We start from the raw sequence: 15,985 nt of genomic DNA on the forward strand, positions 1-15,985 counted from the left end.
TTTAAAATAAAGTAGCCCTCCTCTTAAAGCGTACGTATTACGCCACATTTCGGTAATATTTTTCAATCACTACAGTATAATTATAAATAGCACCTACTGGCTTTACAGTATGCGATGCATCTACTACAAGTGACTTTACTTACTATCATGATAAAAGTTTAATAATGGGTCTCATCTTTGTTGGTGACGAAACTACAAAGGCAAGGCTCCATGGTTTGCCGTGTCTATGCAAGTACACCTATCTTGGTTCAAGCTTTCAGTTTAACATGATAACATGAGCTTCCCCTCGCTGCAAAGAGAGAGATCTTTCTAGTGAGATACAGACTCAACGCGAAACGAGCCATTTCTGACGTCGGATGACCGTCTCACCAGTACCATCATTCTTTTTATACATACACAAATTCTGCCATTTTACGTTTATGTCCGAAACGTCGTAGTTGATATCGATTCACTCGTCAGTGCGATTCTCAGTCAGTAACACTTTAACAAGTACATGTATTATTGTGAGTTGGCGTAGACTGTTACATAACATTGCTTGTACACAATTCCTGAAGAAGCTTTTGATAGCAAAGCTACAGACGTGCAATCTGTATAACAACATGACAGTTACAAGACGAGGTATCAGTGCCACAACGGTGTAAATCGAAATGCAGTGGGGTGATTTTACCTAAGTTTAACAAAAGTCTACAGGGAGCTATTGCAATTAAAAATCTACACTAAATAATTTTTACTTTGTCCAAAACTGGGGTTGAATATTTGCATGGTCTTACGTGTATAATTCATATTGCCAGCCCGTAGTCCGGGCCCTTAGTGTATGTTATGCTATAGCCTCGCTTTCAGAAATGAAGTAAACTGTTCAGTCCTCTCAGCTTTCAGGGATAGCCTACAAGGTCTGTATTTCTGAACGAGATGTTCCAGAACACGGAACATGATAGCCTGGGGAAAACGCACATATTCACATTTAGTCGGAAGTGCAGCATGTGTCCTTCCGCGAAAGATAAGTGACTCGAAATCAGAGCATGCGCCGTTCATTGACCCAGAGATATTTAATCATCATATTTATCATCGCATCCTTTTTTTCTGAAATGCCAATGAAAACATTTTAGATATTGTTTTAGAACCCTAGTTTGACATGTAAGCTTTTAATCACATCTCCGTATTGATCTGACCTTAAACTTGAACAACATTTTCTCGGTATATTCTTAGAGTGCACAAACAGTTTCCTCTGGGCATGCACCCTGTCAACATAGTCTGCTGTTAGCTGTATTTTCGGGAAGTGGAAATTCCCTGCGAATTTGAAACCTTATACAGTAAGATATTTTACATCAGTCGGCTTGATAAAAATAAACTAATTATGATTAGCTCAGCACTTGTAAGTCGTGTCAAACGCAAAGAATCCAAATGAACACGCACGGCGCAAAGGGAAGCAATTTAGAAAAGTCGTTGATGGATTGAGTAATGATGAATAAATAAGTTGAAATCACATTTTTTATGTTGGGCTTCTATTGAAAACTCCAACATTAAATACTGAAAATGATTCGTTTTTGTCAATGATTTCTGTGCTAGTTCTAGTAAAACTGATAGATGAAAGGTCAACGAAATGGCCAGTAGCTGTAAATAAATACCCTACAGAACCCTTTTCTCGGGACAAATCTTGCAAGAGGGCGGGATGTGTACAGGTCAGAGTTCAGAGGCCAGAGGACATGTTATCTGCGATGACAGTGAACGCATATAAATGTACCAAATAAGCTGTGATCTCTGACAAGTTTACTCCCCTTTCTTTGCTGATGTGTTTCATCATGTAGGTACAATGAGAGTACCTTTGTGATTTTTTTCAATCATATTGTTCTTGTTCAGAAATGTAGGTCTGTGAGTTCATCGCCAATGTTTGGACAGCTCAGTAGCTTAACAATAGACCCTTTTCATAAGTCTAGCGCCCTCCCTTGGCCACTGTGAATTTGAAGTCAAAGCGAGGCCACTGGGGAAAACCCTCCAGGCCGTGCCCACGGTTTTCCCCAGTGGCCTCGTTTTGACTTCAAATTCACAGTTGCCACAGGAGGGCGTTAGACTTATGAAAAGGGTCAATAATTTATGTCAAGTGTGGCCCTAGTGTCGCTAATTTAACAATTTTACAAAGGAACACAACTATTACCAGGTTCAAATATATCTTTACACTTCAACAGTTTCGGCAAACAACTTGTCCCTCTCACCACCGTGACCGCACAACCGATGGGATACAGTAAGTGAATGCAGCCAGAGAACACTGCACAAGAGCGAAGATTATTTAATGTCTTCAACTTCTCTGTCTTAAATTGTCACCTTTGATGCTGGGGGTCTGTTGCTTAGATACGAAACGTTCAGAAATTACGCAATCATGACTGGGCTTTGACACTTGTGGATTTCTAAAGCTTGGCGCACATGCGCACAATCATGGACAGAAGACATTCCCTTTCCTACTGCCAATATGACACAATGCTGTCTTTTTGAAAAGCATACATGTGCAAACATAAATAATATTGTCAACAGAATATTAAAACCCAGAAACACTTCCCTACGTCATCTATAATTATCAACATCAGTGAACGTAACACCCTGTTGTTGTGGTTGAACAACGTTTTATCACACGCTAGGAATACCAGGATCCTGTGATATAGAGGTATATTAGTCAACACTCATTTTAAAGTCGTGGCTGTTGGTGTTTCGACTAGAAAACCTTACTACCGCATTTATATGAATATTAAGTTGCACGTGTCTTTCATTACAATGAAAGTAAGACACATTCAAAGAATTCCACCATTCTTGCCTATCGCTCTTTACATGTAGGCCTAAATAATCACAAAATGTAACAAAGCACCAAAACGACATCCCTCATAAAAAGAGAAAGAACCGTATAAAGCAGGGGAAAGGTTTGCTTGAATGAAGTCTCACATCGAACAATAATCAGTGAAAATCGGACAAGTATAGCAAGAATATAGGAAATCCTCTAATTAGTAAACTTATTTTCCACTTTATATGTTGGCCCCGGGCAAGCCCCTATAGCTTATAAATGCCCCTGCGAAGGAGATAAAAATTAGTTGTAAAAGCCTCTTGACCAACGATTTAACCTTCACGGCGATTGTCGACACAACCGTCTGGTTAATTATTATCACAATTCATTCAATAGCTGCTTCGTGGAACAGGAATTTGGTTTTTAGCGTTAAGTTGTATCATAAGCGACCGAGCAAGACCAAAGTCTGCTAGATATCTGCCAATGCTTGACCAAAATGTGCAGTGTCACTCCAAAATGTTCAATGTCATTTTCACGGACTATCAGAACCCTCTTGTGGCGCTCTTCGTGTGGTGAAATACCAAGGCAGTTGCCAAAGCTAGTGTTGGGGCAGATCGCGTGAGCTCGAATCTTGGACACAACAGTTCCGAGCATCGTGAAAACCTTAGGGAATATGGAACTTGTGATTTTTATATGTGTCTTGGTTCAACTCCTACCAGACATTTTCCAGCGTTTAATATCGCAGTATATTATATTGAGAATAGTCGTAGGAATTTGCTGGTTGTTTATATTTCCTTACCTCCAATTTCCCCATTGCAGTTAAAGACTACAATTGCCAATATCGTCATTGTACTGTTGCCTTGTACGTTCAGTAACGACATTATCGATCAATAGCGACGACTTTGTTAAAGTAGGGTATCATCGCTTATCTGTAATATATCAAACACTAGGACATATTTTCATGGACTTTAATCCCTTAAATGATGGCTTTTCTATTTGAGATTTTCACAAACTCATGGCAAATCATGCTCACAACGATGGCCATGCAACGTGGTCAGCTGGGCTAACTCTTCGAGTGCCAAAGTCAATTTTTGTCGCCTTTTCAGAGTTTTTACAAAATTTTGATAAAAAACTTTAGCCAATGAAATGTGATATCCCTTTGGTCCAAAATAATCAAAATAATTACAGAAAAATGAATAAAATTGGTAAAATGTTGCACTAAAATTTTGGTGGGAAAATTTACAGTAATCAAAGGGTAGGATCTTCTTCAAGCAGAAATATCGCCACCTCCTCTAACAGTTCATGGTGCAAATACATAACTCAATAAGACGTTCCATATTCGACACTTTTTAATTGTATTCGTATCGCTACTTAATTCCATTGTGCTTAAAATTCCATGATTAATGCATTGATTCATTGTCTAAAATTTCCGTCTGGTTGGCATTAAGTAACATTATTTATAAAAGCAAGCTACCGAAACTGTCGGAATTCATTGACGATTTCGTTGTATCATTGTTCACGCGTGATAAACCTTTTCTTGACGGGGAGATATGTTTGCGGAAAGGAGGTGGACTGTGTCTGAAGTCTTTTATCTTCCTTTGAAAAGTCAACAAAAGTGACAGCTTGAATGAAAATTAAGCAAGAGACGCCTGTGATGAATTTATTTATACTTAAAGGTGGGTCTTGGCCACATTCCTTTGCCAACCACAACCACGTGATGAAGAGCGCCCCCAACAGACAGTGCATACTTGCAAAGTGTCGGTTTTTACTGCATTACGATACACATCGTCATTGAGTACTGTCATGGGACATGTCAATATGCATTCATGTATTTACGATATGCGCTCTGACCGCTATGAAAGTTATGGCGCCCTTACCTGTATATACAATGATTGCATCTTTCAAAGTATCCTCGTAAAATTCCTTTGTTTTTTCTTTAATTTCTTATGCATCACTCGTGCATACATGCTGTGCATTGATCAAAGCTGACTTGTTATTAGTTTACAGTTGAGTGAATTTGTGCTGTAGAACGTTTTTAAGGTGATTTTTCTTAATATTGAAAGTTCGATTAAAGTTTGCCAAGAAGTATAAATATTTACTTTTACCATGGTTACCATGCTTATACAGTTTTATATACTGATGATCTATACATTGCAGTGAAATGTGTTTCGGTGCGCGCGCAAAGCTGACTGTAAGATTTGCCAAAGCAGACGACATCACAAATGAGTGGCTGTCGTGTATTACAAATATGGCAGGGCGTCTCGACCATCATAATCGCTGTATTTTTGCCATAAGTGAACTGGTATAATCGGTGTCTTATCTCAGAGTCAGCGCTAAAACGGACCCCTAAACGACCATAAAGAAGGTTGACATGAAAACAGGGAATACTGTTTATAAAATATGAGTATCAGTACTATAATGGCCCCGAAAAGAATACAGAAGGTTAATACCAGAACTGTTTACATGTAACAGTGAAAGCTCGGGATTAGAACAAATTATGAAAGCGCGTAGTTTTTAATAGTACAATCATGTTTCAAAGAGGTTTATGATTGGAACATTCGGCACGTGCTTTCCCGTACCGAAGTTAATATTGTTCACTGTCTGATTTCTAGTGTCGTAGACAAGTATGCGTGCGACGTCGACGTATCCCCATTCTTCACAATCCTCGTTCCCAGGCTCTGAATCATCCTTTCAAAGTCGCTACAATTTCCTCCCTTCGGTTGCTCAAACCATGGTGAAAACTACTTCAAACGCCAGAAACGCATTCATTGATTAAGCAATGATGTACCCCCTCCCGTCCCATAATGGACTCAAACAAACTTTTGCACAACATAATGTACTCGGATTCGCCTCGTTCCATATGTACTAAAATCTCCACTATACGGCGGGGGTCATTGCTCAAATAAACCTTGCATCATACATAACAGCGTTGCAATGCAGATGTCACTCAAAAGAGAGATAAAACCAATATCAATATTTAATGCAACAGACTAAATGTCAAACGTTTGTAAACCGTTTACTGAAGACCTTTAATAGATTCCGATTGCACTAAATAAGATTATTTAATTCATATCTGTTTATGTTGATAAACTATAGAATACGCCATCACAAGGCAAATAACGGGGCCACTGTTGAGAGGTGCAAGTGACAAAAATGACGGTTGGACGGTTGTGCGGTGCGTGTTCAGGTGCATGTTACACGTGAAATATTGGCTACATGTTGTAAATACACCGTGTTCTGTGACTAAATGGTAAGTGTCAATGTCTTAAAGAGCACTCGATAATTGTACGTGTGTTTTGACCCCAGGAAGTACGAAAACATGTTGCAGCAATTTAGTGTAATGGGAGAGCTTTGTTGGACGGATTTAAAGATTAAAGCTGGAAAGATTGTAAATAAAGCTTTAAACAGACACTTGACCGTCAGCTTTCTCTTCTTGTCATTTCATTTTTTGTCTTGATTTCGATCCATATTTTGTTATAACCGTGGGATAGGTGGTAATTTACCTGTAAATATCTTGGTGGAGGTTTTTTTTTTGAAATCTTAATATATCTTAATGTGCCATAGCATTTCAGAGTTTTTACCAAAGTCTTAGATTACTTTAAATTCGTTACAATTCACAAGTGTCGTTCATATGGATGCCAACAGTATTTTCTCAGATATTCCAATCTTCCCGTCGTATGAGTTATGTTTGCTGCTCTTCAGTTTGGCGATGTAATCTTTCGGCAAATTCTTTTGAACAGCGCCCGCTATGAGTACACTCAGGTATTGAGGTGACGGTACGCCTTCCAGCGGCAAAGGATCTCTCAATTTTAAACATGTACACGTCAGCATCTTGCCTTTGGGCGTGGTTACCATGACACCGTGTGCAACGTAGATCCCTCTTTCGCCAACGAGATGCCTGGAAGAGAATAAACATGATTACAGTGCAGTTCTTTACTTGTCATGAGTACAGTTCATTATAGAACGTTTCTGATCAAACATTAGTCACGTGCGGCTACTGTTAATTAACTGTACAGAAACCTTTCTGATTTGTTATAGAATATTTTGCTAATCGCCTGTGACGCCCCAAAAATCGATACATTCACCGTCCGCCTGAAATAGATATACCTCAATGACTTGAAGGATAACTGTCGCTATCCAGGAATATTTCGACCTGTGTTTACTCCATTACGTTTTATGAAAACTTGTTGAAAGATGTGCTCAATCCCACAGCTTGCACAATGTTATCACATTCATAAATCATATCAGACATTTATCAAGTCGCCAACTTACTTCTCCAGAACACCGATGTTTGGTTGTTCGGTCTCGTAGACAACACCCCAGACTTCTTCGCCATCACATGGGACAATGTTTGCAGTGGCGCCGTGCCATGGACTCTCGTAGTTGGCTGCATCGTTGAAAACCAGTTTGTGATTCTGGCAGCGAAAAAAAGAATTGTAGACGGTAACTTAAGGTAGAACGCGCCTCGGGTCGGATATTCTAACTCTCAAACTTTTACAATTCTTTTCTGATCTACCACTTGTGAGGGTTCATTTTAAAACTCAAAAGTGTAAAAAAACTTTTCGCCTTCTTAGTTTTTTGAAAATCGAAAATTTTATTTTTCTTCATAGAGTTAACACAGGGATGGCAGCCATTTTGAATTTCAAATATCGGTAAATGTTAGGTAATTTGTTTCTCTAGCACCAAAATTTTGCACAGTGACCACCGACTTTTATTCTTGATTTGGAAAGAGAATAGTTGGAAGATTCCTTGAGGAAAGTTTGAGCGAAAGTTTAAGTCTTTCACTTTCGAAGCGCATACTACCTCAACAGAGTTTAGACTTGTTTTAATTGTCGCGTATGGTTACAAAATCAGTGCCTAACTACTTCAATATCGACTGATCAAAGTGTTATTTGTGCCAAACCCCAGCGATACCTACTAAGCCCCTAAAATGCCAGAGCAAATACTCGAGCCCACCTCAAAGATCACTACTCCTCAAATGTACACAAACAGGTCATTAAATAATAAGGGAACAATTTGGAGCGGGTACCAATCGATGGCGCAAACAGCGATAAGAGTGTACCTTCCTCGCGTTAATGGGGTTGTGGTCCAATGATGCAATAATAACAATAGTGCACGTGTTAATATTCTGTTATCATTCAACAAATTTATCTACCAAATAATTATAAATCACTTCACAGTGTGACGTTGAATTTTCGCATCTGATCCCAGCACAAACGATGTGGACAGGGATTTTTTGACATAGCTGGAGGTACGATGTCTGTGAACCCGAATATGCATGTCACCAGATACAGCAGTCTGAAGTGTAAACACAGACGAACTCATAGATGGGTACTTCAACATGTTAATTGTTGGCAGACAGGAAATATCTTAGCAAGTGATTTTTAATCACGAAAAACCACACAACACGAGAATCAGGAAAGAAAACGTCGAATAAAATGACACGATTAACCTTAGCATTATTAGTTTGAAATTGGTGTTGAGTTTTTCAGTTTAAGTTTTGTTGAAGCTGCATCGCGCTGAACACCGAAACCCACAAGAGACGATCGGATCGAAGGTTGCTTTTGCCTTCTGTTTGGTTTGACCTACGTAAGGAATTGAATGTGAGCTTTCATCAAGCTGCTGAACACATATACGATGAGGATGAACAAACTAGACAAAACTGAGCGAAAGATAAATCGTAAGTCTGGGTCGGTATTAGAATTTGAGACGTAATCGAGCGTAATGAACCATTTTTCTTTGGTTATAGCCTACATTAACACCTGATTGCTAAATGACATCTTTTTGCAGGGTGTTTATCTCAATATTGCATTGTTTGGTAAGCATGTCAGAATATTGGCCTGATCACCGAATTTGACTTTCTCATTATATCAACTTCGCTTCATTTGTCAGACATTTACATCAAGGGCGTACTTAAGATGTGGATGGGAGTTCTTTGATAGTTATCTACGAATCTTCGACTTTTGTCTCGGGTTCTCGGTGTGATTTTGTAAAACAATTTTGACCCTTCAACTCAAATGTGGAATTTGCATCGTCAACGCCCAACAACTAGCGAAACAGTATATCATCGAAATACATTCATTTTCTTCAGACTCAAGAACATCGCAAAAATAAGACACAAAAATTCACAAATGTAAACGTAAATGTTGCAAAATTTGGACACTATAAATTTTTTAAAAAATTCATTGTTCTTGGTGTATCTGAACTAACCGTCACCTGGTAGTCCCTCTATAACCTGTCAGCACTGTATCAAAGTCCTGAGCGTATGTTCCATCGATTGTGTTTGAATTTATGAAGGACTCCAATGATCTCGCAAACAGTGAATTCAAATAGCATTATATTATACCAAATTGCTACAAACTGATCATGACATGTAAAAAATCAGACACAAACAAATACGACGTAGGCCCCCTATGTATGTATGTATGTATGTATGTATGTATGTATGTATGTATGTATGTATGTATGTATGTATGTATGTATGTATGTATGTATGTATGTATGTATGTATGTATGTATGTATGTATGTATGTATGTATGTATGTATGTATGTATGTATGTATGTATGTATGTGTAACTGGAATCCTTGATTTTAATAAAATTGTCATTGTATCTTACAGTGCGTTTCACCTAGGTACCGCAACTCAGCGTATGAGACGGACACAATCCACGTACAAAACAATCGATTAGCTTGGGTATCACGACACATTTCAAAGCCACCGACTCATCGATTAATTCCAGTATAAAACCAGCATGGGGCAGCCGCTGTCTAGACTGAGAGATAAACAGTTGACTAGACTTGATCTGCAATGTAACTGTTTCTTTTACAATTTCAGCTAGGAGTTCAAGAAGTGAAGGTATTCTCGACAGAAACTAATTAAAAAACCACACATTGTAGATCAAGTGCATCTCTCAGTCTAGACAGAGCGGCTGTCCCATGCTGGTTTACTATAGGTAAGCGGACGAGTAGGAGGCGGTTTACGGAATTTAACGGTACAGTTTGCCAGTAAAACTCCAAGGCCCGCAGGGCCGAGGAGTTTTATGGCAAACTGTACCGTTAAATTCCGTAAACCGCCGACTACGAGTTCGCTGACCGTGTTATACCACGAATTTGCCGAGTTTTAGAGCCTTGTTTGCACGCCGAATGTTTTTATTTGTAATTTTAGTGCAGTGCAAGTTGAAACTTTGGCAGGAAAACATTGACGCGTTTTGACACCTTGTTGAACGAAAGTATAAAAAACTAACCCATGATTGGATAAAACAAAGTTGACATGTGTTGCTATAGTAGTGCGATGACGTGGTTGCGCACCTGGTTTGATTTGAATTGTATGAATTATGTTTGATTGATTGGTTGGTTGAATGAAGTGAAAAGGTGTTTGCAGATCGACGTTAGAGTCACGCTTTGCTCATTTGGGTCGAAAACTTTGAGCAGCATACACGATATTGCCGAGTCACTCTACATATATCGATATGGCGGATGAAGTACAAATGAAAGCTGTATCCGGTGCACTTCAACTACCAAAGCCAAAGATGGAAAAGAAAAGTCCCCCTGTCACGCCAGTGCTAACGGCCACAATCGGAAGACCAAGCTACACAGCCACGTCAGAGAAAGGCGCAACAGAAACTGCAAGTACAATAAAAAATACGTAAGTAGATCCACAATGACCGTGGTACTGCGTGTGTGTTTGCCTGTAGCTAGATATAACTTTACCAAAGGCGACTGAAACCTCTACATTCAGTGTTAATAACTGACTTTGAAGTCTTAAATTTCAGCTTCGAATGATCGTGATAACAATAACCTTAACACAGAAGTGATATTTGCAATCAATACCGTTATTTCACGGTGACCTGTAATTGGTTTTGAGATGTACAGTCGTGCAAAATTAATTCAGACCGGTGATTCTTTTAAAGTGTCTTTACTCTGTACTTGATGGTGAAATAAATTTCTTCTGGTATAATGTCTCGCATTTGTTTTTTTTACTCGTCACCACGTGACTTTCTTTTGTTTAAAAAGTGTCCGATTTACTAGTAAACCGGACAGTTTTTAACAAAAGAACTGTCCGATTTAGAACTTGTAAATCGGACACTTTTTAAACAAAAGAAAGCAAGGTGGTATATAATAAAATATTCGGTTATGGAAATTAGAGAGCATGGTTAGAACGATGGGCACGAGGCGGAGAGTGGTATAACTGGAATTAATCAATGAGTCGGTGGCTTTGAAATGTGTCGTGATACCCAAGCTAATCGTGTGTTTTGTACGTGGATTGTGTCCGTCTCATACGCTGAGTTGCGGTACCTAGGTGGAACGCACTGTATCTTGATTCGTGACTACCATGTGCTTTTGTAAATAAAAAATGTTAATAAACAATATCATGACCAATATTTTGGATGTTAACTGATTGTGAAAATCTGTTGGACTTTTGCCAACCGTGGCGTGTCCTCAACAGCCACATGACCTTATCTTTGCCATTCTTCAGAATGGCCTCCTATGTAGTTACTGTACCTCAGTCATGACAAAGCCGTGGCTTTATATACCATTACTCGCAGCTACCACAACTTTTCAGAAATATAGGAACTGGTAGTCCGGTTGTTCATCTGTTCTATCAATGATGAGCACCACAACTACAGATATACTTGTACATTTGTTTCATTTCTAGTACACCAGGCTATCGATACAAACATTTGATTTGAAAAAATCGCGGCGACATTTACATATTTACGATGTTAGCATTTGCACTTCTAACGCTCGGCAGAGTGAACAATGATAAGTATTAATTAGATGAATTGTATATCGTGTTTACTCTACAATTGAGATACGGTAGCCGAGCAGTGAAGACGTTCAAGTATCGCCAGTTCCATCACAACAAAACCTACTAAGGTATTTATGATGTTGTAAATGTTGAAAATGACGTCGAGGTGGATCGGCTCTCGGCAATATTTAACAGCCTGATAAATGCTGTACAATTGCGTGTTCTATGGTAGGCGTACGTATCCAGGCTGTACTTTTCGTTTCTTCTCTTTGGGGATTTTCTATGCAGATGTGACACTGACTAGACGCTTTGATTGTGGAGTGACCTGTCCATTCCTATAGTATGATGTAGAGTAAATAAGGGGGCTTGTGTTTCTGTGAGTTGATAATGCTCTTCTTAAGAAATCGTCTTGTATCAAAGTTTGACAGCTTGTCACATGGCGTGATATGTGAACAATGATATGATAAATAGGCGTTATTTGGAACATTCGCGTCCTCATTGATACAGGATGAATGCCCCGATGTTAGAATTCGAGACAATAAACTGCAACTGATCCAGTAACCAGGCATGGTTACCATGAAGGACGGGTCTCATAGGCGATGTCGCCTGTGACGTATGCCCACAATAAGCTTGCGATAAAAATTGATATGATTCACACGGTGTTGTAAAAGTGCTAGTCGACTAGTCAACAATTGAATTATTATTTGCGATAGGCATGTATAGGCTACATGAAATCTGAGCTCATCGTAGGCACTGATGGAAGATACGATGTAAGTCACACATTGATTAATCTCCTCATAGAAATAGAATCGACATTTGAAATCAATTCGAAGACAGAATGAAAATTTGACATTACTCTCTGTACGTGATATATAATCTGAACAAAGTGAGAATCGTGAACCTACATACTGTCACCTAAATTATAGTATTGACTTTGGAAATAGAAAGTACCGAATCGTCTCAAAAAGCCTTGGCCACCCTTTCGGTAGCGTTGTACATACATGGTAACTATCTCTATGAAGTCTATCAATGTCTCATTGACACTGCACTGCCAGTAGTCTCGCAACGTCCTGTGCGTAATCGTGTCGTCGATACAAAGCATTATCTGTTGGCTACGAAAAATGTTAAGTACTTTTAAGAGTTATGGGACAGTATATGATCTAACAAATGCATAATGACGTGACATTTACGTATAATGTACTGCAATGTATATCTCAATACAGGTAAGTTAAGTCGATGAGGAAAATCGATACGAATATTAATTTCCGAATAACATAATGGCTATACTGCGAAAGGGCACAATGTGCGTGAAACGATCGAGGACAAAACTGAACTTTGAACTTACTTGTAATTTCGCTATAGTGCGGAACTTTGCTGTTGGAACTATTTCAAATACTCTTTCATCCAGCAGTGTGGTTGAATAGCCAAAGAAGAGAGTTGACGACATGTTTCTCAAAGTTACCGAGGCTACGTACTGTAACCGGTGAATGACGGTGTAAGCTCCGTACTCGCTGTGTTACATACAGACTGCGGCTATTATTCAAATTGTGAAAATTGGTGCCATAAATCTTATCTTATGAGGGCGCAATTTATTTTGACGACAGAATCAGTGATGCCAGTATTCATACAAGTTTTTTTTTCGAATTCCCAATAAAGCAATAACTTAGACAGAAATCATCAATATCACCAATCTGTATGACGTAGAAGCAGTGTGGTATAGCCGGTCGACAAAGGGTTTAGGCAACTGTTTTGAATGTTCGAAACATCGGCTGGACAACGGCTTCTTTTCGATAAAATGCAATGATAGTGTCGGCTTGGCTTTACAAAGAATGAGTAATATTTTATCCGTAATGCACTAATCGTGACATACCCTACTTTTCACTTCGAGGCTCGGTTCAAAAATTAATGGCTGTTTTGACAAGGTTATCCAAATATCCTCGACATTTACGTGTTGAATTACGTCAGCATATTCATATCTAAATATGGACATCAGTTTGTAGACTTTCGGGCATGCATATATAAAGTTAGATCATGTATTACAAAGTACACCCAGTTTTTTTTTAGTAAAAATTTGGGCTTTTTTCATCTGTAAGAGTAAAAACAGGTAGCTTTGAAGTGTTTTCCTAAATGTTGTTGCCGGTAAAATGTGCTAACGCCAATAAGGCCATTTAAAGAAAATTCTTTATTTGCCGTCCTTGGATTTTTTAAAACCTACCAGACAGCGAGGCAAAAATAAACAAACAAACAAACAAACAAACAAACAGAGACAAAAACGCAAGTGCATTAACATAAGCTAAAATTTTTATTTGGTTTCTTTGGAAAAATAATATTTTTATTTGTAATAGTGTTAACATTGTGTTTGTTTTCTTAATTTTTTCTGAAAACCTACCAGCACGCGGACAGCAAACAAAGAAATTTATTTAAAGCGACTAACTGGGAATACATCTTACTATACTTGTTGAACATGATTTACAAATACGGAGCTAGCTGGAGGCCCTGTTTCTTTTTCACGTGCAAAGTTTGGAAAAAGAAAAAAATGACTTTTCAGCGAACTTTGGAATACTATCACCCACCGTGACCCGAAGAACTACAGCATTAGATTGATTCGCATGTTTGTTTTAATACCAATACTCTAACTCGTGGTCGTGACTTAGGTCACGAATTGAGTAAACCTGCAAACATGCTCTGATGTTATTGATAACGAGACGTATAGACGCACGGGTGTTTTACTTGAGGAGCTTGTCAAGGGGGATGCTCCTGTCTTGTAGAGAGTGATTGACCAATCCTTGTCATTTGAAAATTGAAGTGTTTTGGAAGCCTGGACACCATCCTGTTATTTCAGAGCAATAAATCAACTCTTTTTAACATATTGATTTCCTATTGTATAACGCTATACAAGATTTATTAAACTTGAAAAATGTAACTCATTAATATTCCTTTAGAGCTGTTTGAATATTTAATAAACTGTTGATAAAAAAAAGCAGAGAGACTTGATAAGAATATTAACACAGCTGCCCATCGTAAAAATCGATTAATCTCGTAGAATGGCCAAAGGAAGCCACAAAAAAGATTATCGTGAGCGTTTTTAGACCATTCAAATCCATGTCACATAATCCTTGTAAAGTTTGAAATAAAAACTTGCATAATTGAGTTACTCGATATATCTTTGATGATCGAAAATGCATACTTTAAGGAAGTATGCGCCTCGAAAGTGAAAGGCATAAAGTTTCGCTCAAACTTTCCTCAGGATATCTTTCAACCATATTAATTCACTTTCAAAATCAAGAACAAAAATAGGGGGTCACCGTGCAAATTTTCGTACTAGAGAAACAAATGACTCAAGATTTATCGATATTTAAAATTCAAAATGGCCGCCATCCCTGTGTTAACTCTATGGAGATAAATAAAATTTTCAAATTTCGAAAAACTTAGCAAATACAAAGTTTTCTTACGTCAAGAGCTTTAAAATGAACCCCAACAAGTGGTATATCAGAAAAGAACTGTGGAAGTTTGAGAGTGCGAATATCTGTCCCCGAGGCGCATGCTACCTTAAAGGGACCAATTGCAAGTCGGCCATTTTTCATGAATTTTGTTTGATACGAGATACTTCCTTTATTGTTTGACATTGTCATGACCATTAATTCATTTTCGCGATGGTTTCATTTAATTTGTCTAAAACCGGGGTCGAATATATGCATGGTCACCCATTTATTCAGTATATTTCAACATGCCAAACAATATAAGTAGTATCTTGCATCAAACAAAATTCATGAAAAATGGCCGACTTTGTCCCTTTAATTGAAGTATAAAATCGGTGTTTGATGTGGAATGATTTGTTTGGACGCGATGTATATCTGTCCCCTGAACCTTAACACCGTGTGTCAAAATCTAGTCTATGACGAAACGAAATGTTGAGAACACCAAATAAAGTTAATGACAAGGAAGATCTGCATTCAGGTAGAATGCGCCTCGGGGGCAGATGTTATAAAAACTCTCAATATTTTACAATATTTTTGTGATCTTACGCTGGTGTGGGCACAAGTTTACGTCTTTTATTCCTTGATACAACAAATGCGAAGACGATCATGAGTATGTCTTAAACTTATAAAAGGTATGTATCGACGTAAAACACACTGAATGTCTTACAGAATCAAAATTAAAATTTACCTCACGAAAAAAAAGCAAAACTTTATTACCTATTTTCCATCAAAATGTCTGAAATTGCATTGAAGCCCCGTTGGCTGTATCTAGCCAACCGAGTTGTTAAAATCAAAGTTGTGTGTTCGTCGCCAATGTTTGAACAAGGTTTTGCGGTCACACTTCTGTAGGCATTTTTAGTGTAACTTGCATTAAAACCATCTCGTTGAAAAAAAAATGCAAAACGACACGTACAATTAACTGAGCTTCAAGTCTTTTAGAAAACCAAAGTATTGTGTTTCTCAGTTTTATCTAAGTCAATAAATAGACA

The 15,985-nt window shown here is 38.2% G+C and overlaps 1 protein-coding gene across 1 annotated transcript; it reads right to left on the reverse strand.

The window, feature by feature from the left end:
• Window positions 1–5,794: 5,794 nt before the first annotated feature.
• On the reverse strand, window positions 5,795–13,054 carry LOC139122964 (gamma-glutamylcyclotransferase-like). The gene is made up of 3 exons (XM_070688887.1): window positions 12,863–13,054; window positions 7,040–7,182; window positions 5,795–6,665 (listed from the first exon to the last, which is right to left on the reverse strand). Exons 1-3 carry the CDS (start codon window positions 12,962–12,964, stop codon window positions 6,395–6,397), a joined length of 516 nt encoding a protein of 171 aa, XP_070544988.1. The 5' UTR covers window positions 12,965–13,054; the 3' UTR covers window positions 5,795–6,394.
• Window positions 13,055–15,985: the final 2,931 nt, after the last annotated feature.

The sequence above is a fragment of the Ptychodera flava genome, chromosome 22 (genome assembly GCF_041260155.1).
Source record: "Ptychodera flava strain L36383 chromosome 22, AS_Pfla_20210202, whole genome shotgun sequence".
NCBI classification, from domain to species: Eukaryota; Metazoa; Hemichordata; class Enteropneusta; family Ptychoderidae; genus Ptychodera; species Ptychodera flava.

What these genes read in the sequence shown, in the direction of transcription:
- LOC139122964 (XM_070688887.1), bottom strand. Translation starts at nt 12,964, where the DNA reads ATGTCGTCAACTCTCTTCTTTGGCTATTCAACCACACTGCTGGATGAA. An exon ending in GCACTATAGCGAAATTACAA is followed by an intron (nt 7,183 to 12,862) that starts GTAAGTTCAAAG and finishes TTTCGCTGCCAG; the next exon opens with AATCACAAACTGGTTTTCAA. An exon ending in AACATCGGTGTTCTGGAGAA is followed by an intron (nt 6,666 to 7,039) that starts GTAAGTTGGCGA and finishes ATTCTCTTCCAG; the next exon opens with GCATCTCGTTGGCGAAAGAG.